The sequence below is a fragment of the Leptopilina heterotoma genome, unplaced genomic scaffold (genome assembly GCF_015476425.1).
Source record: "Leptopilina heterotoma isolate Lh14 unplaced genomic scaffold, ASM1547642v1 Lhet_22, whole genome shotgun sequence".
In the NCBI taxonomy this organism is placed as follows: Eukaryota; Metazoa; Arthropoda; class Insecta; order Hymenoptera; family Figitidae; genus Leptopilina; species Leptopilina heterotoma.
The window spans coordinates 471,140-494,457 of NW_025110937.1; the positions used below are offsets into that span (position 1 = coordinate 471,140).

Below are 23,318 nucleotides of genomic sequence, written 5' to 3' on the forward strand. Positions count from 1 at the left end.
AACAGTGTGTGTGTGTGTGTGTTTATTTTGAAAAAGAAATCATTTTTTCTTCTCCTCGTGGTTAACAACCTTTTTAGAGTGCGGTCATATATTAGTCAAGTATTTTCGGGTTCCCCATTACACAAACGCGCCTGATGGAACTTTAAATGAGCGCAGTCTGGTATTCTCAAGTCACTTTTGGTGTATTATACTCTCCCTCGTTAAGACTCCAATGAACAATTGCCTTTTAAATGTTTTTTTTTCTTCTTTCGCAAAGAGACATTTTTCGATATTTTCCCACTTAATCCAATTTAGACGAAACCCTGGATCTGCATCTGGATTTTTATTTATAATTTGAATCATGGATCCGCATCTGGATTATGGATTTTTATTTATAATTTTTGAGGCAATGAATGAATGAATTTTTTTTTTTGTTAGGTTAAGAAATTGGACAAACTTCCTGCGTTCGGTTTTTGTCGCGATGACAACTTTTTTGTTCTCCGTGACATACGTTTAGGTAAGTTAGAAAGTTAGTTAATTTTATTTATTGCTAATCATGTTCTGCTCGTCTCTGTGGAGATAGAGCTTTTTTTTCACCTTGCCATTTTCACAGCGCGTTTCGGACTGAGAATAATAAATTGTTTTATCTTGGACATTCTTTCCTCTATCGACATCGTTAATCTCTCTAATCCAGCGAGCTTTGACTTCTGGTATTCTCGTGTGTCGTATTAGGAGAGATCAACTATAGTAATTTGTTGTTCTCGCTTCGACGGAATAAATTTCCACGTACTCGTTTCATAGATAACTTTACAGGACATTCCTTTGGAACGTTATACCGCGAACCTTCTTTTACGCGACAAGCGCTATAGTAGCATGGAAAATTGCCATACGATTATTAAAATCAAGTTCCGCTCTGAATATTTTCACGCGTTGATATTCTTTTCTTTTAATTTTTTTGCTGTCACTATTATTTTATCTATTTGGCCCTTGGTGAAGAATAAATCACAATAAAATCTATTATTTAAATAAGTTTTTTTTGACTAATATTATTAGAAATAATGTAAAATAAAAATAGTCATTAGAGATGATGCGTATTTTGAAAATCTTTCTGTACGAGAGATCAAAGAGGAGACTGATAGTGAGATTGTAAAAAAAAGTGTTTACCAGAGTGATCGGTTTGAATCGAAATAGAAGAGATAGTTGCCAGGTGAGTGAATGCAATCGAGTTTAATGAAAATGAAAGAAAGTCCGATGCGCGCACGCGTTTCTCCAATCGCGCACACGATTACGCGTATACAATTCCGACAAGTATTAATGTCCGCTTCACGCATATTATTTAAAGCAACATGTGCCTATTATACCCAAACAAATGCGCAAAACAAAATCCATCAACCGAATTGAAACATTCGCATTTTTAACCTACGCGTAACTTTTTTTTTTGTTAATAAATTTTTCTATAAGTAACCTAGCGGTTAAAAATCAGACCCCAACTTTTCGCCTACAAAGACCTCTAAAGACCTTTAACCTGAATAATTAAAAAATTAAACCTTTAACCTAAATAACTAAATTGAGATTGAAACAACATCGTTTTAATATTTTTGGTTTGGAGACCGATTTTTAACGTAGCAGTACAGCATATTTACAGCATTGTGAATAAATTTAAAGAAACACCTTCACTGAATTATCACCTAAAATAACATTCAAATTGAATAATAAAATTCGCGTATGAAACGAAAGCAATTCTAAAAATTCGCGAAATTGTTTCATTTCAGGAAAAATAGAGGTGGCAAAGTATATTGACGAACTGTGAAGCGCATGCGTTAAATTTTTACATAACATATATATACAGAAAAGAGTACATATGGGGTGAATTGTGTGCGTATATAGTATATAAGAGAGAGAAAGGCGGTTTGGTTTTAATTTATGTTGGAACCTAGGAAACCGCGGGGATCAAAAAACTTCCCGACCTCAACATGTGACGGCGCAAAAAAGTACAGCCGTTATAATTTATACGCTAAATGGCGTCTATTCGTGCTACGACGTGCATCGATGTCACGTGGCGACCCAACATATTCGATGCTATCTATAGGTAGATAAAGAATCTTGGGTGTGTTTTGTATTATGGCGTTACTTTTCAAACCGAAAGTCCATTTGAAATTAAGCAAATTCACTTATTTTCACCTTTTTGATGATTAGTGTATACTTTTTGGACTACTGTCGTCACGCAGGTATTGTTTTCATTTGCACTAAGATCCCTAACAGCATTTAAGCTTGTAGCAACAACAACATTGACAATATTGTGAATATTGTAGAAAATATTGTCAATGTTGCTGCAAGTTTAGATGCTGTCGGTGATGATGAGCATGGTAAATATTGCAAACTCTAATTTGGATCTGGCTAAAATATTTTACTTTATTATTTGTTATTTGAAAATTACAATTTGTCAATGCTGACATGTTGTATTAATCCAACAATAAGATTACTTCCCATGTCTTCGAATTGCCAAAGATTCAAAATCTAAATCGTTGATGATTCGAAGCTCAAAGGCGCACAATTCCAAAAAGTCCCCAACGAGCATAAATTTCAATTCTACCAAACGAGTAGCACTATCCACTTGCTAGTGTGTATAAATATATAATTTTTTTCATCGTAAATTGGCGTATCGAATCATTCCGGATGGGATGAGAGAGAGTGTGTTGTCTCATACGCGACAAAGTACGCGCGCAAGAGAGAGAGAGAGAGGAGAGAGAAATCCTTATACAATCGCGCGCAGCTTTTGAAACGAGCGGAAAAGAAACAATAAAAAGGAGCGTGTCTTTAGCGGGATGGGCCGTGGAGAGATCCCACCTGAACGATAACCAGAGGACACATCGCCACCTCGACGCGACGATCGTAAAACTTGCTCAGGTAAAATGCGGTTCGTTTGAGAACCTGTTGGAGGGACGGACAGGAGCTGGTTATAGGTTAGGTATTATAGTCCCGGACGACTGCTTTTGCTTCGGGTCTATCACGAGGGTGCACGTTACCGTACGTGTACCTTCGGGGTGGTCCATGAGAGGACATCGGTTCATTAATCGAGTAGATACCGAACTAAATGCTTAACCCATATGAGAGAGAAAAAAAAGTATATTACTCTTTACGATGCGGGGAATATCAATTTTTACTCATTCGAGCACACAGAGTCCGATGACTCCTGGATTTTTTATTTCCAGTTTCTTTTTTGATGATGATGATGATGATCCACCTGATGCTGGAAAAATTTGTCGAAAAGCAGGAAATCTCATTTCCTGCTTGGAAATGAGATTTCCTGCTTTTCGACAAATTTTTCCAGCATCAGGTGGAAATTGCCTTATGGCAAAATTTTCTAAAATTGCTGAAAAACATTACGAGAAATCGCGGCTTATCAATAAATTATCCCCCTCGGCAATGCAGCAAATCAGTGGAGGTTTTTGTGATGAATGGCCGATGATATAACCGGACACCGCGACTTTCAAATAAAGTCCAATCTTTATACAAGTTGTATAAACGCACTATTCGCATTACGAGTGCGCGCGTTTTACTATAAAGAAACAAACTCCGCATTAACGAGGAACGAGAGTGCTAATGAAGGATAGCTAGGTTCTTATGGTGTACGTTTCTTTATGGCTGTGTATACAAATATATCTGTATAGATTGCTGTAGTTTTAATGCATAGTATATATAGATATAGCATTGCACAGAACAGTATAGTATAAAATAGTGTAGAATAGTATAGTATAGTATACAGAGTTACAACAGATCAGGGAAGTCAGGGAAATCAGAGAAAAGTCATCAGGGAAATCAGGGAAAAGTCAAGGAAATTAGAATTAATCAGGGAAAAGTCAGGGATTTTTATTTAAAGTACTAAAAAAAATTAAATCTTTAAAATTTATAAGAAATAATTCGGAATTTTTGTGTCTTTTTTGTTTGCCTCATAAACTATGAAATTGCTAAGAATTCTAATTCAAAACCTTCAAATTTTTCTATTTCTGACCAAAATTTCTTTTAAAATAACTTAATTCTTGAAGAACTATCATAAAATTATTACTTATAAATTATTTAATGAATAATTTTACTTAAAAATTTCAAAATTAAATGGATTTCAAAAGAGTTGCGTCTACAATCTTCATAAATATAAATGAACTTCAAAGTTTTCAATTTGAAATTTTAGAAAATATCAATTTTTAATGAATTTCAAATTTTAAATAGAAATTTTAAGAACAACTGATAAAATTCAATTATGTTCAAAAACTAAAAAAAATTCTTGTCAAAATTTCAATTATTTTCATAAATAATAAAATTTTTCTCGCGTGAATTCAATTATATAAAAAAATTTTGTTAAAATGCTTTATAAATTTGAAAAATTATAATAATATTAATCATAGAATACAATTATTTATTGTAAAATATATAACACTCTTCCTAGGAATACAATTATTGTCAAAAATGTTGGTAAAAATCTTTGAAACAATTCAATTATTTTCATACAAATTAAAATTCTTCGAAGCAATTCAATTATTTAAGAAATTTTAATAAAGCTCTTCCCAAGAATTCAATTCTTTTTAAAATTAAAATTTTTTATAGCAATTCAATTATTTAAAAAATAAATTATTAAAATTCTGAGAAATTCAATTATTTAAAAAAATTTGAATAAAATTGTTCACAAGAATTCATTTATTTTCATAAATAGCAGAACTCATCGCAGAATTTAAATTATTTTTATACAATTTTAAATAATTTAATAGAAAATTGCATTTATTCTTAAAATTACTTTTTAAATTCGCCGAAAGAATTTAATTATTTAAAAAAATTTTGATAAAATTCTTCATAAAAATTAAATTTTAAGAAATATTCAATTTTTTAATAAATTATTTATCTTTCGACTTAATAATTGAATTCTCAAAAAATTTTCGAATAAAAATTGATAATGAATTTCAGTTAAAATTTTAATTTATAATTGAATGTTAAAAGCATTATAGCGTGAATTTTAACAAAAAATTGAATTTCCAAAATGGTTTAAATTGAAATCTTTGATTGAATTTTTGAAAATAATTACATTTTTCGAAGAATTTACTTAAAATTGTATTAAAAATAATTAAAATCCTGTGAAGAATTTTATTAATTAGAAGAATAGTAGAATTCTTTTAACGAACTTTTATTATATTTTTTTCAAATAATTGAAATCCTGTGAAGAATTTTATTACATTTTTTTAAATAATTGAAATCCTGTAAAGCTTTTTATTATTTATGAAAATAATTGAATTCTTGTAAACGAACTTCTATTACATTTTTTTAAATAATTGAAATACTTTGAAGCTTTTTATTATTTATGAAAATAATTTTATTCATTAAAAAAATTTTCTTACGAGTTTTAAAAATAATTGAATCATTTCGAGAAGTTTTATTGATATTGTATTGAAAAATAATTGAATTCCTGAGAAGAATTTTACTATTTATATTTATAAAAATAATAGAATTGTGTCGATGAATTTTGTTAATAAGTTTTAGAAAATATCCTTCACGGTCAGGGAAAAAGTAAAAATCAGTGAGGAAAAAGTCTGGAAATCAGGGAAAAGTCAGGGAAAAAAATTAAATTTTTGTGGCAACCCTGGTATAGTGTACTATAGTATAGCATAGTTTAGTACAATTCAGTATAGCATAGTTTAGTATACTATACAGTTTAGTATAGTATACAGCATAGAGCATGATTCCTAGCTACAAAGTGCTTTAACATTGTCACCAAGATTCCCTTCCAGTATTACATATAATGTGTCTAAAGCTTGTAAATTACACCTCTCGGGTCTTATGCAATTAAGAAAATGATGGCGAATTAAAATCTCTAATTATGTTGTTTATCAGGTTGATCAAGCAAAGGATGCCGCAAATTGCATCGTTAAAGAGTGAATTGAAAGTCGTGCATCTTCTTTAGTAATTGCTTCTTATATGATTCATTTCATCAATTTCGTATATATTCCTCTATTTCTCCATTTTATCGAAATGTACATTTTACCAGAGAAATTATTTACCAAATTGTCGATAATGCAGAAAACAAAAACCGAATTCCTATTAAAGGGAAAATTTGCCTTTTTTTGCCTTATTTAAAATTTCCAACTAGAAAAGTTGCAGATTTAACTGCTAGTTCAATAGCTGATTTAACTGCTAATCCTATTGCTAGTGCTAAAAAATAAAATGTAATGAAAGCTTATATTAAATTACGATTTCAGTGTACAAGGATGATTCATAAAACAATTTTTTGAAAGCACAGTAGATTACTGAATCCTGTATAAGCAATAAAACTTCTATTCGACCATAATCCTTATAGATAAAATTCCGTTTTCCCTTTTAGAAAAAAAACACGTAAGCAATCACACATCATTAGCTTTTAACTCTCCTCTCGTTTCTCACTTTCCTGTTCTTTCAATCTTTAACGTCCCGCACAGAATTCTCAAGACAGTAAACTGTTTATGACTTTATTGGGTGAAGTTTTCGTTCCAAATGTGCGTAAAAGAGATGGAACATGAAAGATTACCCTCTACAACAACCGTTTTACAGTTTTGTTTTCTTCCCTCTATTATTTCTCTTTCTCTTCTTTTTCTTTAACGCAAAGTTTCAAAGTTTTCGACACTTTTTTCTTCTTCTTCGTTTAAAAAAAAAAAAAGTTCGAACTCTTTGCTAAAAATGAAAAGAATTGGCCCGTGCCGTTTCGCTCACTTTGTTTGTGAGACCTTTCGCATCCCTCTTTTTAAAAAAGAAGAAAAAACCTCTTTTCAGACGTATGAATTTCTTTTAAAGTTACTTTAAGTGTGAGCCTTTCACTGAGAGAAAAGAATTTATTTGATTCAAATAAACCATTACCGAATGTCAAATAAATATTTGTTTGTGTCAAATAATTTAATCTGATATTATGACTTTTCACAATTTTGTTACACTCAATTTAAATTAGAACAGAAAATTTTTAATTTTTAATTTAAAATTGATTGCAATTTTGATAAATTTTTTGCCTCATTTTGATATCTTTAGAAAAATTAAGAAAACAGCGTGAAATTAAAAATTCAAATACAGGCTTCGTACTCGATAATTAATTTTTAAAAAGTAAAAGTAGCTTTAAGACTGAAAAAAATAGTAAAAAAGTAGCTAAAGAAAAATTAAATTTAACGACTTAATTTCTTAATAACTTCTGAATTAAATTACATTCAAAAACAAAATAATTTTTTTCAAATAAATATTTAACTACCTATATTTACTTCTCCACAGGAATTAAAATATTTTAAATGATTTCAATGCGTAAAGGCTTTTTGAAATTTAACTATTTCTAAAAATTACAACTACAATTCTTCCAAAATTCAATTATTTTTTTTTGCTGAAATTTTTTTAATAAAATTATTCAAAGATTAATCATTTTATTTCAAGAAAAAAATTAAAATATTATTACAGTTTTACAAAAATTAAATCTTTCAAAGATTAAAATTTAAAAACCTATTCAAAATTCAATTATTTCTAAAAATTCACGCTATTATACTTTTAATATTCAATTATTATCTAAAATTTTTACTGAAATTCATTTTTAAATCTAATTTTATTAGAAAGTTCTTCAGGAATTCAATTATTTAAGTACAAAAATAAATAATTTATTGAGTGATTTAATGTTTCTTAAAAGTTAATTCTTATAAAGAAATTTATTACAATTTTTTAAAATAACAGAATTCTTCTAAAGATTTTATCACAATTTTTAAAAATAAGTAAATTCTATTAAAAAATTTTGTTAAACTTGTTAAAAATCATTGAATTTTTCCAAAGAATTTTACAACTATTGAAAATAATTGAATTTCGACAAATTTTTGAAATCAATTAATTTCCTACGAAGAATTTTATTAAAATTTGTTGAAAATAATTTAATTGATAAGAATTTTATAAAAAATTTTACAAATAATTAAATTCTTTCAAGAAATTTAATTAAAAATGTATTTAAATAATTTTTAAATTCTAGTAAACAATTAACAATTTTTTTTTTAAATAATTGAATTCTTTTGAAGAATATTTTATTAAAATTTTATTAGTTATGAAAATAATTGAATTTTTGCAACGAATTTTATTAACATTTTTAAAAAAAATAATTGAAATCATGAGAATTTTATTATATATAAAAATAATTAAATTCTTGGGAAGAATTTTACGAAATTTTTTGAAAATAATTGAAACTTTTAAAAATATTTTAATTATTTATAATTTATGTTAAGCGTTTATCATTTTTAATATAATTAAATTCTTGGGAAGAATTTAAAGAAATTATTCAAAAATAATTGAAATTTTGGCAAGAATTTAATTAAAATTTTGAAAAATAATTGAATTATTTCAAATTCATGTTAAGAGTTTATTAATTTTTAAAATAATTGAATTCTTGGGAAAAATTTTAAGACATTTTTTGAAAATAATTTAAATTTTGCTAAGAATTTGATTAAAATTTTGGAAAATAATTGAATTTTTCCAACGAATTTTATTAACATTTTTAAAAATAATTGAATTCCTTATTATGAAGAATCTTATTATTTATAAAAATAATGGAATTCTTGCGAAGAATTTTATATTAAACTTTTTAAATAATTGATTTTTTGAAAAATTTTTTAAAAATTGTATTTTTTTAAATAATTGAATTCCTGTGAAAATGTAATTATTTATAATAACATAATTTAATGTTTGCAAAGAATTTTATAATTTTTTTCTATTTTGGGTAATTTTTTTATAAAAATGGCAGATATTAAAAATAATTGAATTTCGAAAATTTTTTTGAAAATAATTTAATCGTTTGAAAGAATTTTATTAAAATTTGTTGAAAAATAATTGAATCGTTTGAAAGAATTTTATTAAATTTTTTTGAATAGTTTCTAAGAAATTTATTAAAATTTTTGAGTAGTGCAAATTGTCTAACATGGAAAAAAGTAGCTTTTAGTGTCATAAATCTAATTTATTCAAATTTATCCAAATATTAGCAAATAATATAATAGTTATAATGGTTTGTTTACATTCGGCTGTATTTTTGATTCAAAAAAAAAATTGTAAAAAATGTATAAAATAGTAGGTTTTAATAGATGAGTACAAAGCCTGCAAATAGAAATATTTCCATATGTGATTCAAAAACGAAAAGCAAAAACGAAAAAAGTATTAATTTTTTCAAGTAAGAAAAGTGATTTGTTTTTTTTTTTATAAACCGCAGCAGGTTGGAGTTCAGCTTTTGCTCGAAGATGAGGAAAAAGAAAAGGCAACGAGATCGCTTCGCGGTGCGGCCGGCGACAAGAGTTTACTTTTATTTAAACGTTCCTTCCTTTTATTTAGGACCTGACCCGCCGGTCATTTTGCTTCTTTGCCGCTGACCGGTGTCCTCCGGACTCGGAATTAATAGCCATGCGTACTTCGCTCCACGTTGGCAAATATACCTATATCCTGCCGAGTCTCCGCTTTAAAAAAAAACCTGGGTGAATCGATCCGCTTTCTCACGGTTCCCAGGAGAAAAAGAGTGGGAAGTTTAAGATACAAAAATAAAAAAAAATAAAAAAAATAAAAAAAAAAAAAAAACCAAAGAAGAAAAGGAAATAAAATATACATACATACATACATACATAAAACTTGGAATCACCGAATCAATTCATCGATTCAACCCATAATAACGCCCCAAAGACAACACCGTTGACGATATTACTTCACAGCATCGTCCGCAACGTTTGGATCATATAATGATTTCCAAACGAGACTATATCTCTTTGAATCTTAATTTATGATCGGCTCCAAAATCAGTAAGTCGCCAGCTCTTTTTACTCGCGCGACGACTTTATTTCAGTCTATAAAAATTCTATTGAAAAAGATTTTAAAACCATCCTTTCTTGGGTTAATTCACCTTTTTTCTTTTATCGCGACAATCAGTCAGAATTAATTGCTTCTAAAACTATCAAACTTTTTTTTTTATTTTATTTTGTCATATATTTCAAAATTAATTATCCTAAGGATATTCTTTTCTTCTCAATTATATTTTTATATTATAACGCAGATTTGAATTTTAGCTCTCAATATATTTATTATAACGCAGATTTGAATTTCAGCGCTCACCTAAAATCGACCTGTTGAGAAATAAATTAGAATATAATATATATAAAGTATATGTGCAATTTTGCAAGATAATTCTAAAAATAAAAAGAAGTTGTGGCGCCAAAGTAAGATGTACAAAATGTACACACTTTTGGCAATGATCCACATTATATACATTAGTGCGACTGTCAAGTTTAAAATTCATCCAGTAGAATAAACTCATTGTTTCAGAGAATATATACTTTTCAAGGTTGAAAGCATTATTTACGTTGTCAAGTTTGAGTAAATTTTTGAATAATTCAAATTATTCGAAATGTATTAGCTGTTTGACGAATATGACAATTTCAATTCTACACAAGATCTGAACTTTAAATTTTAATTAGTAAAAATTTTTACTAACTTACTAATCACTGAACTGTTGCTTATGAATTAATAAATTTTACTAATAAATTAGTAGAAATTACTATTTATTAGTCAAATTTACCAATTCAAAATTTATCTTTTTCCCTGACCCTAAAGAATATTGTGATTCACTCAAAATTATTTTATTATTATTTCAAAATTATTTTCATCATTTTAATTCAATTATTAATTTCTAGAATTTTTATCTAAAAATCATCTTTAAATCAATTATTTTTAATAATTTTGAAAAAAGTTCATTTTGAGAATTTTTAAATGCTATAATGCTTTTAATATTCAATTATTATCTAAAATTTTATGAAAATAGTAGATATTGAAATAATATTGAAAATAGATATTGAAGAATATTTTTGAAAATCATTGGAATTTTTGACAACAATTTAATTAAAATTTTTGAATTTAAATGAATTATTTAGAATTCATATCAAAAGTTTAATTAATCTTTTTATATTAACTAAATTTTCAAGATAATTGAATTCTTGGTGGAAATTTTATGAAGTTTTTTGAAAGTAATTGAAATTTCACCAAGAATTTAATTAAAATTTTGCAAAATAATTGAAATTTTTTGCAGAATTTTATTAAAATTTTGGAAAATAATTAAATTATTGCGAATTTATGTTAAGAGTTTATTATTTTTAAAATAATTGAATTCTTGGGATGAATTTTATGAAATTTTTTGAAAATAATTGAAATTTTGACAAGAATTTAATTAAAATTTTGGAACATAATTAAATTTTTGCAACAAATTTTATTAACATTTTTAAAAATAATTGAATTCCTTGTGAAGAATCTTATTATTTATAAAAAATAATTTAATTCTTGCGAAGAATTTTATAATATAAACTTTTTAAATAATTGATTTTTTGAAAAATTTTATAAAAATTGGGTATTTTTAAATAATTGAATTCCTGTGAAAATGTAATTATTTATAATAACATAATTGAATGTTTGCAAAGAATTTTATAATTTTTTTTTTTAATTTTGAGAAATTTTTTACAAAATTTTATATTATATTTTATATTTTGAAAATAATTGAAATTTTGTGAAGAATTTTGGAAAATAATTGAATTATTTATAGGATTCATGTTTAGAGTTTATTGTTTTTAAAAATAATTGAATTCTTCGAAAAATTTTATTATACTTTTAAAAATAATTGAATTCTTGGGAACAATTTTATGAAATGTTTTGAAAATAATTGAAATTTTGACAAGAATTTATTTAAAATTTTTAAAAATAATTGAATTTTTTTGGATTCATGTCAAAAGTTCAATTAATATTTTTATATTAATTAAATTTCTGCAAAAGAATTTTATTACTTTTAAGATAATTGAATTCTTGGTGAGAATGTTATTAAATTTTTTGAAAGTAATTGAAATTTTACCAAGAATTTAATTAAAATTTTTGAAAATAATTGAAATTTTGTAAAGAATTTGATTAAAACTTTTGTAAATAATTGAATTATTTCGGATTTATGTTAGGAGTTTATTAATTTTAAGATAATTGAATTCTTGGGAATAATTTTATGAAGCTTTTTGAAAATAATTGAAATTTTGACAAGAATTTTATGAATTTTTTGGAAAGTAATTGAAATTTTGCCAAGAATTTAATTAAAATTTTGGAAAATAATTGAATTATTTCGAATTTATGTTAAGAGTTTAATATTTTAAAAATAATTGAATTCTTGGGAAGAATTTTAAGAAAATTTTTTGAAAATAATTGAAATTTTGCTAAGAATTTGATTAAAGCTTTTGTAAATATGTAATTGAATTTTTGCAACAAATTTTATTAAAACTTTTGAAAATAATTGAATTATTTAGGATTTATGTTAGGAGTTTATTAATTTTGAAGATAATTGAATTCTAAGAAGAATTTTATGAAACTTTTTGAAAATAATTTAAACTTTGACAAGAATTTTATGAAATTTTTGGAAAGTAATTGAAATTTTGCAAGGTTTTAATTAAAATTTTTGAAAATAATTGAATTTTTGTGAAGATATTGATTAAAATTTTGGAAAATAATTGACTTATTTAGGATTCATGTTAAGAGTTAATTCTTGTGAAGAATTTTATGAAATTTTTTAAAAATAATTGAATTTTGGCAAAGAATTTTAGTATTTTTAAGATAATTGAAATTTAGACGATAATTTAAAGAAAAAATTTTTAATAATTGAATTTCCGCAAACAAATTTGATTACTTTTGAAAATAATTGAATTTTTGTGATAAAATTTTGTTATTTTTGTAAATAATTGAATTTTACAAAGAATTACATCTTTTTCATTTCTTTAGTCACAAAAAGTTGATAATAATAAATTCCCAAGTTAAAATCTTTCTCTCTCTTTCTCTCTTTCTGTTTTGAATACAAAATAGTATAAAAAAGAAAATTTTTTTTGCGGCAAAGCCTTTTGAGTTTTTCCGGTATTTCTCATCGTGTTGCCATGGCAACGCAAGTCTCTCTCTCCTCTCTTAATTTGAAATTAATACCAGTAAAGTTTTGCAGTGGCAGGAGCTCGAGTCTTTCGACTCCTTGGACTTAAATCAACTGCACAAGGGCTTTTAATTCTGGCTGAGGCAAGTGTCCGACGATGGAAGGGCGAATAAATTCGAGAGGCGTGCTCGCGCTATATGTTGGAGAGGAAGAATGACCGTGAAGTGAGAGAAAGGAAGATATAAAAGGCATAAATAAGCAGGAAAAAAGGAGAGAGATAAAGAAGAAAAAAGGGAAAAATAAACAAGAAAAAATATAAAAATAAACAAGAAAAAAGAGAAAAATAAGGAATTAAAAAAAGGGGGAAAATAATGAATAAAAAAAGAAAAATAAATTTCATTATTTGTAAAATTTAATTGAATTCTTGCATTCAATTTTTGAAAATGGATAAATAATTACATTTTTCGAGGAATTTATTTAAAATTGTTTTTAGAAATAATTAAAGTCCTATGAAAAATTTTATTATTTATGAGGAATAAAAAGAACTAAAAAAGAGAAAAATGAGAATAAAAGGAAATAAAAAAGAAAGAGAAAAGAAGAAAAGAAGAAAGACTAAAACCGGGAAGATACCGGTAAGTACAAAACGGCACTCAACACCCTGGTGAGCAGGAGCACGGATGGGTGCACGAACGCCAGGGGCACGCCTGACCTCCTACCAGACATATTAAAATGACACACAGCTCCTCTCTCTCGAACCCTCACACTAACGACTAACTTTCCTAAGACCCATACAAAACTATTTCAAGATGACAACTGGTAAGCGAGGTATTTGCCACGCCGTAACTGAAATGTTTCACGGCACTTTCTTATGCGCGAGTGTTTGTAAACAATCTGACGGTGTTAAATATATTATTTCAAGAAACCTCATTAACTTGAAAATACATCTAATTAATTAGTCTTTAACGCTTTCGAATATGCGATTTTATATATATATATATGAGAGAAAAATTTATAGAACACAAGAGAGAAAATATTTTCAACGTCCCTTTTGCGGAATATTTTTCTATTAATCTTCACTATATTTATTGTGCGGTACTGAGCAACGCATATAAAAATTTTTTCTTAAAAAAAATCTCGTACGAGATTAATACTAAAAAGTTGGTTTTTCATCACATATTTAAAATATAATTTATTAAAAAATTGCAGTTTTTCTAATGATATCAAATTGAGACAAAAAATATATCAAAAGTGTTGCATTGAGATGCAACACTTTTGATATATTTTTTGTCTCAATTTGATATCCTTAGAAAAACTGTGCAATTTGTATTTCACTGATTTCTAAATTCAATTATTCAGAAATTCAAAAATTTTGTTTGAATAAAATTTAAATACTTATTTGTTTTTCCATGGGAAATAAAATTTAAAAAATGACACTTTAAAATCTTTTGAAAAACAATTTCTAAAAATTACAACTACAATCCTTTTAAAATTTAATTATTTTCTACAATTTTTAACTAAAGGAATCAAATATTTTTATTAACTTTCTGAAAGATTTTCGAGAATATTTGAATTATTTAACTACAAAAAATCAATTTTTTATAACTGTAACTGTCTATTTATTAGAAAAAAGTTATGTTAAGGTTTGATTCCAAATTTACAAATCAATTTCCATTTTTTTTAAATCAATAAACCCCAATGGGAAATTTACAACTGGCGTAGTACTGCGCCAGCACTGGCAGCACTGGCGGCAAGGCTGAGAGCCAGCACTGGCATGGCACTGGGATGATAACGCCGTCCGGCGCTGCCGAAGTACTGTCTGTCAGTGCTGCCAGACAGCGCTGGCGCAGCACTGGACCAGTGCTGGCTGAGAATATTGCCGCAATAAATGCCGTATTGTTATTAATTAATCGTAAATTCATAATTATAAATAATTTAACAACAAAATGGTAAATAATATTAATAAATAGTTATTATTCATAAAATATTTCTCTTCTTAAAGAAATTGTATTAAAGAAGGAGACTAACAATGAATATAGTAAATGAAGTAGAAAAAAATTGTTTATAACATTTAAAAATTAAACAATAAACAATTACAGTAAGTGTGCATTAGATTTTCATATTTTAGTACCTAACGATTGGAATCTAGAAATATCGCAAACCTATGAAAATAAACAAAATTGCTGACGGGGGGAATCGAACCTACGACCTACGGACTAACAGACTAACGCTCTAACCACTATGCTAACGACACGTGTGTACAGTAAAGTATTAATATCTCAGTATCATTCAGACATACAATTATTGAGTCAAAGATGAGAAAAAAATAGGGATACGTTAGAAATAATAAATTGAAGTAAAATAAGTTAAACTAAATTTTTAATAATTAAATTAAATTACTTTATTTATTGCATTTAACATTTTACGTAATTCTTAAATTACGTGGTAATTTTTTAATACTTTTTTATTCATAGTAAGAAGTATAATAGTATTTTAATAGGAACTAAATTATTATTGAGATTAAAGTTTAAATTTTGTTTATAATTTTAATTTGTTTAAATAATTTATTATTTACAAAATTAGACAATTGTGTTAAATTGTTATTATTAAATGTAATAAGAATAAAAAATGAACAACTGAAAAGTAAAATATTGATTTTTTTCAATAAATTTATATTTATAAACATTTATAAACTTTTTTTATAATTTTTTTCAAGTTTATGTCAAAAAATCAGTGTTGGCAAAGAGCGTTGTGAACAATTTTTCTATACTCAGCCAGCACTTGCCGCCGTGGCTTGTCCAAGCTTTGGCGGAACAAAAATTCTGTACTGCGCCAGCACTAATTGTCGAGGCTCGGCTAGAATACGCCGAACAATCGTCTGAGTACTAAGCCAGTGGTGAACATCGGCACTACACTGGCATTTCCCATTGGGACTCTTGAATTTTATGTTTCTTTCATCAAAAATTGAATTCAATCAAAAATAATTAGTTAGTAAATTCTTCACTAACTTTTTGCTGCAACAATTAGTAAAAATAACTAATTTTTAGTAAATTTTTAGCTGACTTTTAGCCTTAGCAATTAAAAAAAAACTAATTATTAGTAGAAAATAACTAATTATTAGTAAGAAAAAATTAATTATTAGTAGAAAGTAAATAATTATTAGTAGATAATAACGAATTATTATTAGAAAATAACTGACTACTATAGTAGAAAATAACTAATTAGTAGTAGAAAGTAAATAATTATTAGTAAAAAGTAAATAATTATTAGTAGAAAATAAGGAATTATTATTAGAAACTAAGTAATAAATAATAGAAATTAATTAATTACTATAAGTAAATAAATGATTCATTTAGTTAACAAAAATTTTTAGTTCCATTAACATAAACTAAAACTGAATGTAACTAATAATTGGTTATTATTAACTATTTTATTAGTAAAACTAAAAATATTACTTTTCCAAAATTCAATTATTTTCTACAAATTTCAAACTAAACTTTATCTCCAAATTAATTAAAATTAATAATTTTCAAAATGTTCTTCGAGAATTAAATTATTTAAATTCAAAAATTCTATTTTTTATACTATTTTAAACTGTAACGGTCCATTTTTTTTTAATTAGTTATTGAGGTATAATATTTTTAAATATAAAAAAAGTCAGTAGTTAGTAGTCAGTTATATATATTTTTAAATTATAATAAAGAAATTCTTAAAAATAATTTTTAAAAAATATTTTTTAATAATTTTTGAAAGATAATATAGTTTTTTATTTATATACAACTTAAAAATTTCCAAACAATTGAAATTTGGTCAAATCTTTTAAAATAATTGAATTTTTGAAAAATATTTTAAAAATAAATCAAATTCTTAAAGAATTTTATTTTCTTTTGTTCGAAGATAATTGAATCTTAAATAATTATGATAAAACAAATAATTGAATTTTGGCAAAGAATTTTAGTACCTATTTTTAAAGTAATTGAAATCTTGAGGATAATTTAAAAAAAAAATTCTAATAAAAAATTTCTAATTAAAATTGAATTTCTGCAAAGAATTTTATTACGTTTGAAAATAATTGAATTTTTGTGATAAATTTTTTTTATTTTTGAAAATAATTGAATTTTACAAAGAATTTTCTAGAAATCAGAATTTTCTTATGAATTCTAAAAGTTTAATTTTTTCCAGTACTTTTAATACAAAAAAAAACCCTGAATTTTTCCTTTTCTCATATTATTTATATTGAATTTTAAAAAATTAAAATTAAAATTTTAATTTGAGAATCTCATTTCCTATAGAAAAATAATAATGATTAAATATTTATTTAAAAACGACGTTATTGGTGTTCTTTTTTAAAAATATTCTAATGTAAATTTTCGAAAATAATTGAACTTCTTAAATTGACCGACAGATTAGCTCGGTCGGATAAGTGCCTGGCTCGGTGGGCGGATCAAGGGTACTTGGTTCGCGCCCATTAGCCTGGGATTTTTCCGGCACGTGAGATAATCTGAGCGGGAGGTTTGACGTCGAAGTATAATGATGTGCACCGTCGATTATTGTCCGGTACACACCATTAGAATTCGACTGTCGATAAACCGGTTGTACTCGGAGAGGTTTTCTACAGTTTCCCTCTCCACTGGCGAGAAAACCCATTTAGACGGGTGGTCCAGGCAAATGCGAGTACTCCTAACCTCAAAGTCGTTCTGTAGAAACGCAAAATCAAGTTGGTATATAAGAGTGTGTGTTCTGACAGTTGGCCAAGCCTCAAGTCATTTAAGAAAAAAAAAAAAAAAAAAAAAAAAACTTCTTAAATTACACTTGAGGATGTTTCATTAAAATTTTTGAGAATTTAATTATTTTCAAAATTTGCAACAAAAATTCTTCAAAAGTTGATCATCGAAAATTGTAATAAAATACTTGAAAAAATCAATTATTTTCAATTAAATTTAACAAAAATTCAATCTTCTTAATTGTATATTTTGAAAATTTAATTAGAAAAATCATTCAAAATTAATTTTTTAAAAATTTGTCTATAGATATTTTTTATGCTATAAAAATCGAAATAATTTACATTTTATACCAACAGAAAAATATGTTTGAATTAAATATATTTTATAATTGAATTAAACGTAATTTTAATTGAATCAAACTTATTATGTATTGAATCAAAATTATTATGTTCAATATAAAACTAATTTTTGACTACAAAAATAATTTTTGACTACCAAAAATAATTTTTGTATTGTTTTATTATGTTTGATTCAAATATATTGTTTACTCAGCGTAAAGAATTCTATTATCAACATTTCAAAGAATAAAAAGTTGCATTTGAATAAAAATCACGCTTTTTTGTCGCATTAAAAATTAAAATATATTCGTTGAATTTTAGATTTAGTAAAATGTTACCCATAACAAATTTATAATTTTGTATTCAAATGCGTTATAAAAACTTGAAGACTTCTTTTTCAAATTTCCTTAAGTAAGAAAAATTTATAGAAATATTTATAAAGAAAAATATTTCCTTCTTTTGAACGTTAAAAATTTTTTCTCAAATCCATTATTTAAAAATCGAGTAATCCCCTAATATTTTGGAGTTTGTTAAAGTGAGGTCAGTGTTTTTAACTCGTTTTCACATGGTCTCTCCCCACCCCCACAAAGATTCTTATTCAGGTTTTAGAAATTCAAGACAATTTATTAGTAAAAAGAGAGAGAATGTTTCGAATTCTTTCGAGAGAGAGACCCGACACCGCCGGATCTTTAAACGCTTCTGTTTTTACATTGCGACTTTAAAAGCCACAGAAAACATGATCTTTTACAAATCAAACATAGAAAAGGAATGGACATCATTAAAATTATATTCCATCATCAAAATACCTTGTTATTAAAATTATCGAATTCTTCCCAAATTGACTCATAAAATAAACTGCGCAAGTTTGCGCTTCTTCACATGTATAAATATAAATATATTATACATTGATTATAAAATCATTGAATTATAATTATCCTCGCGTTAATAATATACAATTAATATTTAAATATGTTTAATTAGAAAAGAGGAAAACAAATCATAGAAATATATTTACCGCCAAAAATCAAATTTCTTAAGTTTTGTCCTTGACTTTTATATATTATACAACATGAGAAATACAGAAGTATCGAATTCCAATCACCTTCAAAATAAAATGGACAATGACTATATGTCAAATGATTTATGAATATAGAAGAAAAAGGAACCATTATGTATAATGTCATAATCTACGATTGTACCTGCCAGAAAAAGGAGATTGTGATTGATTATTCTTCGATAGGCGTTAATCTGATTTGCTTCGTCAGATTCGAAAAAATTTTCAAATGGAAAAAGTCCCTGAGATGCATCATCAAATAGACAAAATGAATAAATGATCTTTGAAAAATTGACAAATCAATTTGTATTTTTTTTTCTAATAAATGAACACTCGAAATTTATTTTTCTTTCATTGAAAATTAAATTAAGTTAAAAATAAAGACTAATTGTTAGTAAAATCTTAATTTAATTTTTGCTTCAACAATTGGTAATAATAACTAATTCAAAAAAAAAAAAAATAAAATAAATATTTCAGAAGCAGTAATAAATGTCATTTTTCGAAACAAATAACTATAAATAATTAAAAATTCACCTTTTAGTTTTATTGTTTAAATAAATAAAATAGATTTCTAATTTTAAAATAATAAATATAAATTTCAGATAAATTATACTTTTCACATCAGTAAAGTATTTTATACATGATAGGCTGAATTTATTATTCTTGTTTTGAAAATAAATTAAGATTTTAATTTATTTCTCTTTAATTTTAATAAAACTCTCAATAATTAATTTCTTTGATGTATTATACATATTATGCTCATGTGTGGAAAGCAAAAAAAAAGAATATAATTATATTTCAGTAAAAGTAGAATTTGAAAAAGCAATATACGGAAAATAATTTCTACATATATATATATATATATATATATATAGAGGTTTCTAAAAGCATTTTTTAATTACACATAACTCTTCTCTCTAACATCTCAAGAACATTTTAATATAAAAATTCATGAAATTAATTAGACCTTTTTGAATTAAGGACACAATCAAGGTCAAATTGCGACCAAGTGTTTTTTTCCCTCGTTTTATTAAAATTATAAGAATTATTTATTTTATTTATAATTTTATATAAAAAATAGACTACATTTTTATATAAAAATTTACTTTAAAAATAAAAAACATAACCTACAATAAAATAAATTTTGCATCTTTGTCCCTTTCTTCGCGACGCATCACAAATAGTATAAAATTTACTCTCTTTACTCTCTATTATTTTCAAGTGTAGAAAAAAATAATTCTGTATTGGATTGTTCCAAAAATATTTGTGTTAAGAACCCAGGCTTGGGTTTCAAACAAAAAAAAATGTTAAATTATGATATTACACTGAAAAAACGGGTGTCTTAAAAATGGGACAAAAGTTTACACTTTTTTTTTTACACTTTTGTCCCATTTTTAAGACACCCGTTTTTGGAGTGTAATTCTTTCTATTTTTAATGATTATTTTAATATAATTTTAACCAATTTATTATTATCAATCCTCCCGAGAATGTTAATACGAAAAAGCAACAGTAAAAATGAAAAGACAGCTGGTTTAAAATGGGACAAAAATCTACACTTTTGTCCCACTTTTAAAACACTCATTTTTTCAGTGCACTTTTTACTATTTTTAATGATTATTGTAATTAATTTTAGCCAATTTATCATTATTAATCCTCTTGAGAATGTTTTTAACCAATTTATGAATAACAATCCTCTTGAGAATGTTAAAATAAAAAAGTAAACGTAAGCACGTCTGGGTGTTAAACACCCAGAGTTTAAAATCATTATTAAACCACCAGTTTTTGCAGCGTTATCATAACTATTTGTAATGATTATTCTGACTAATTTCAACCTATTTATCATTAACAATCTTCTCGAGTAAAAATGAAAAAGTAAAAATGAAGAAAACTGTTGGTTTAAAAGTGGGACAAAAGTGTAGATAAAAGTCTACATTTTTGTCCCACTTTTAAACTACCCGTTTTTTACACCGGTCTTATTGTTTTTAATGATTTTAAAAATTAGGACAGTATAATCTAAACTAAAAGCAAGAGTAGAAAATGCAAAAAAAGACTCACCCTGTCGTACTGATGAGTGGACGATGAAGTCGAGAAGGGTTGAAAGGGCGCGGGCCTCGCAGGACTGTGATGGGCAGCATGAGGATTCCCATGTGAATGGGGGTGTGGGGCCGCATGGGGGTGGGTTGGGGGCGGCGGTGGCCTCTGATAGAGGTAAGGATAATATTGATACATAACCTCGGAACAGCTCATCACCCCCCCCGGGCCCGGCACCCCAGAGCCGGCCTGCCGACTTGTATATCCGTACGTTGCACCACCCGCGAAACCACCGTTTATTTCTTCCACACTCGTTATCTTTGCGAATTATCCCTTTGCTTCCTTTATTTTCCTCCTTTTCTTCTACAATCACTCAACGAATCACTATTTTTTATTCTTGCTCCAAAATTAATCTCTTTCCTATTCTTTCGAATCACTCAACGAATCACTATTTTTTACTGTTGCTCCAAAATTATCTCTTCTTCTTCTTTTGAATCACTCAAAGAATCACTATTTACTGTTGCTGTCTCCTTCTCTCCTTTTTCTATTTTGAATCACTCCTGCACTAGAATCACTATTTTCTTAATTCTTGCTCTTTTTTCTTTTTTGAATCACTCAACGAATCACTATTTTTTCTTCCTCCAAAATGGTGGCGTATGACAAAAATTATACAGCAGTGATAACGAAGGTTTGTTTTTTTTTCTCGCGATTTGTCGCTTGTGGGATAAGCGTAAATCAATGCATTATTTGTTGGAAAAATTCTGACAAAGACGAAAATTGTATTAAGGAAACCGAGCACTAAAACACATGGACTTGTTTACACACACAGTAGCATAAGTCTGTTATTGTTTCTTCTTTCCGCGAATCAAAACATTTTGATTTTCCTCGAAGTAAATTCGATTTCAGATTATCAACACAAACTGGAGTATGAACAGGTTTTTCCACGTGGTCTCTCTCTCTCTCTCTCTTTCTCTCCGATTCAACTTTAGAAAAATCAAGATTAAGATTCTGATTAACAAGAACTTAATCTTTAATGACACGATTAATTAAACATGTGGAGAAGAATTCGTGAGGCGTATAATCCAAAAAATAGAAAAGAACACGTTGATATCTTAATCCTACGATGATGTGTCTCTGGTAGGCAAACACAGACTGAACCCCAACTGGCTGTCACCCTGGTTGGTGTGTGGGTATCGCACGTTCTTTTTCTAGCGCGAGTTTCGAGGCGCGCGCTTTCTCTCTCTCTCTCTCGCTTGCCGTGTTGTCTTTTTAAGAACCTGGTCGAACTGCTATCCTGGTGAAGGTTGGGTTCGGTGAGTTTAGTATTTACCCGGAGGGCTCCACATGGGAACGCCTCCTGGTTGTGCCATTGTGAGCCAATCGGCTCGCAGAGAGTTCGCATCCAATGAAATGATGCTGCCACTCCTACGCCACCCGAGAGTTCTCTTCTGTATTGATCCCACAATGAACCCGAGGAGAGTTGTGCTCTGCTCATCGTCGCTTTCGTATTAAGAAGCGACTCTCTCTCTCTCTCTCTGTCTCTCTTGGGTTAAAACCATCCCACCTTTTCAAAAACACCCACTCAACCAAAAACTCATCCGGCCCTCTATATCCATGCCAGAAGTTTCGAGAGAAATAGAGAGAGAGAGAGTCTTCACCCACCCACCCACTCCCCCTTCACTTGCAGACCGAGCATATAATGAGTCTTAATTAACAGTTTCACCGTGTTTCGTGGAGCTTCATTTTCGGAGGCACACTGCTCCCAAACCTGACTTTTCCATGGAATTTATCGAGTTTTCCGCGGATGTTTCTTTTTTCTTCTTTTGCTTCTTTTTTCGCGGGAAAATCGTTTCAGAAAATCTTCTATATCTTTTTTTATCTTTTTTCTAGAGAATGTTGACGAGATCACAATCTGTGGGAAATCTTTTCAAAAGGAGTATACTGCTGGAATATAGAAGAGACATTTTTGTTAGGATAAAAGAATATTTTCGGTTTTTTTAAATAATTTAGTATGATACATGAAATTAAGATACTTCTATTTGCAGTGTAATATATATTTTGCATATAAATAATATATTGCACAAGTCTCCACATTATACACAAATTGAAAAATGTAAATATATCTTCGCGAATATAGTTTCATGGTATTTTTTTGTTTGTCCTTTTCTAATAAGAAACTGAAGGTAGATTTTAAAAAATTTGACAGTTAAGAAAGTTTACAGAAATTTTTCAAAAAAAAAAAAATTTTTAATTT

At 27.0% G+C, this 23,318-nt stretch overlaps 1 protein-coding gene across 1 annotated transcript in view; it reads right to left on the reverse strand.

The window, feature by feature from the left end:
• Window positions 1-22,225, reverse strand: part of LOC122501990 (protein vestigial) — a 113,506-nt gene extending 91,281 nt beyond the window's left edge. Inside the window, exon 1 of the mRNA XM_043611815.1 lies at window positions 21,089-22,225. Coding sequence (XP_043467750.1) covers window positions 21,089-21,280 — 192 coding nt within the window. The 5' untranslated portion in view covers window positions 21,281-22,225. The remainder of the gene's footprint in view (window positions 1-21,088) is intronic.
• Between the last annotated feature and the right edge of the window lie 1,093 nt (window positions 22,226-23,318).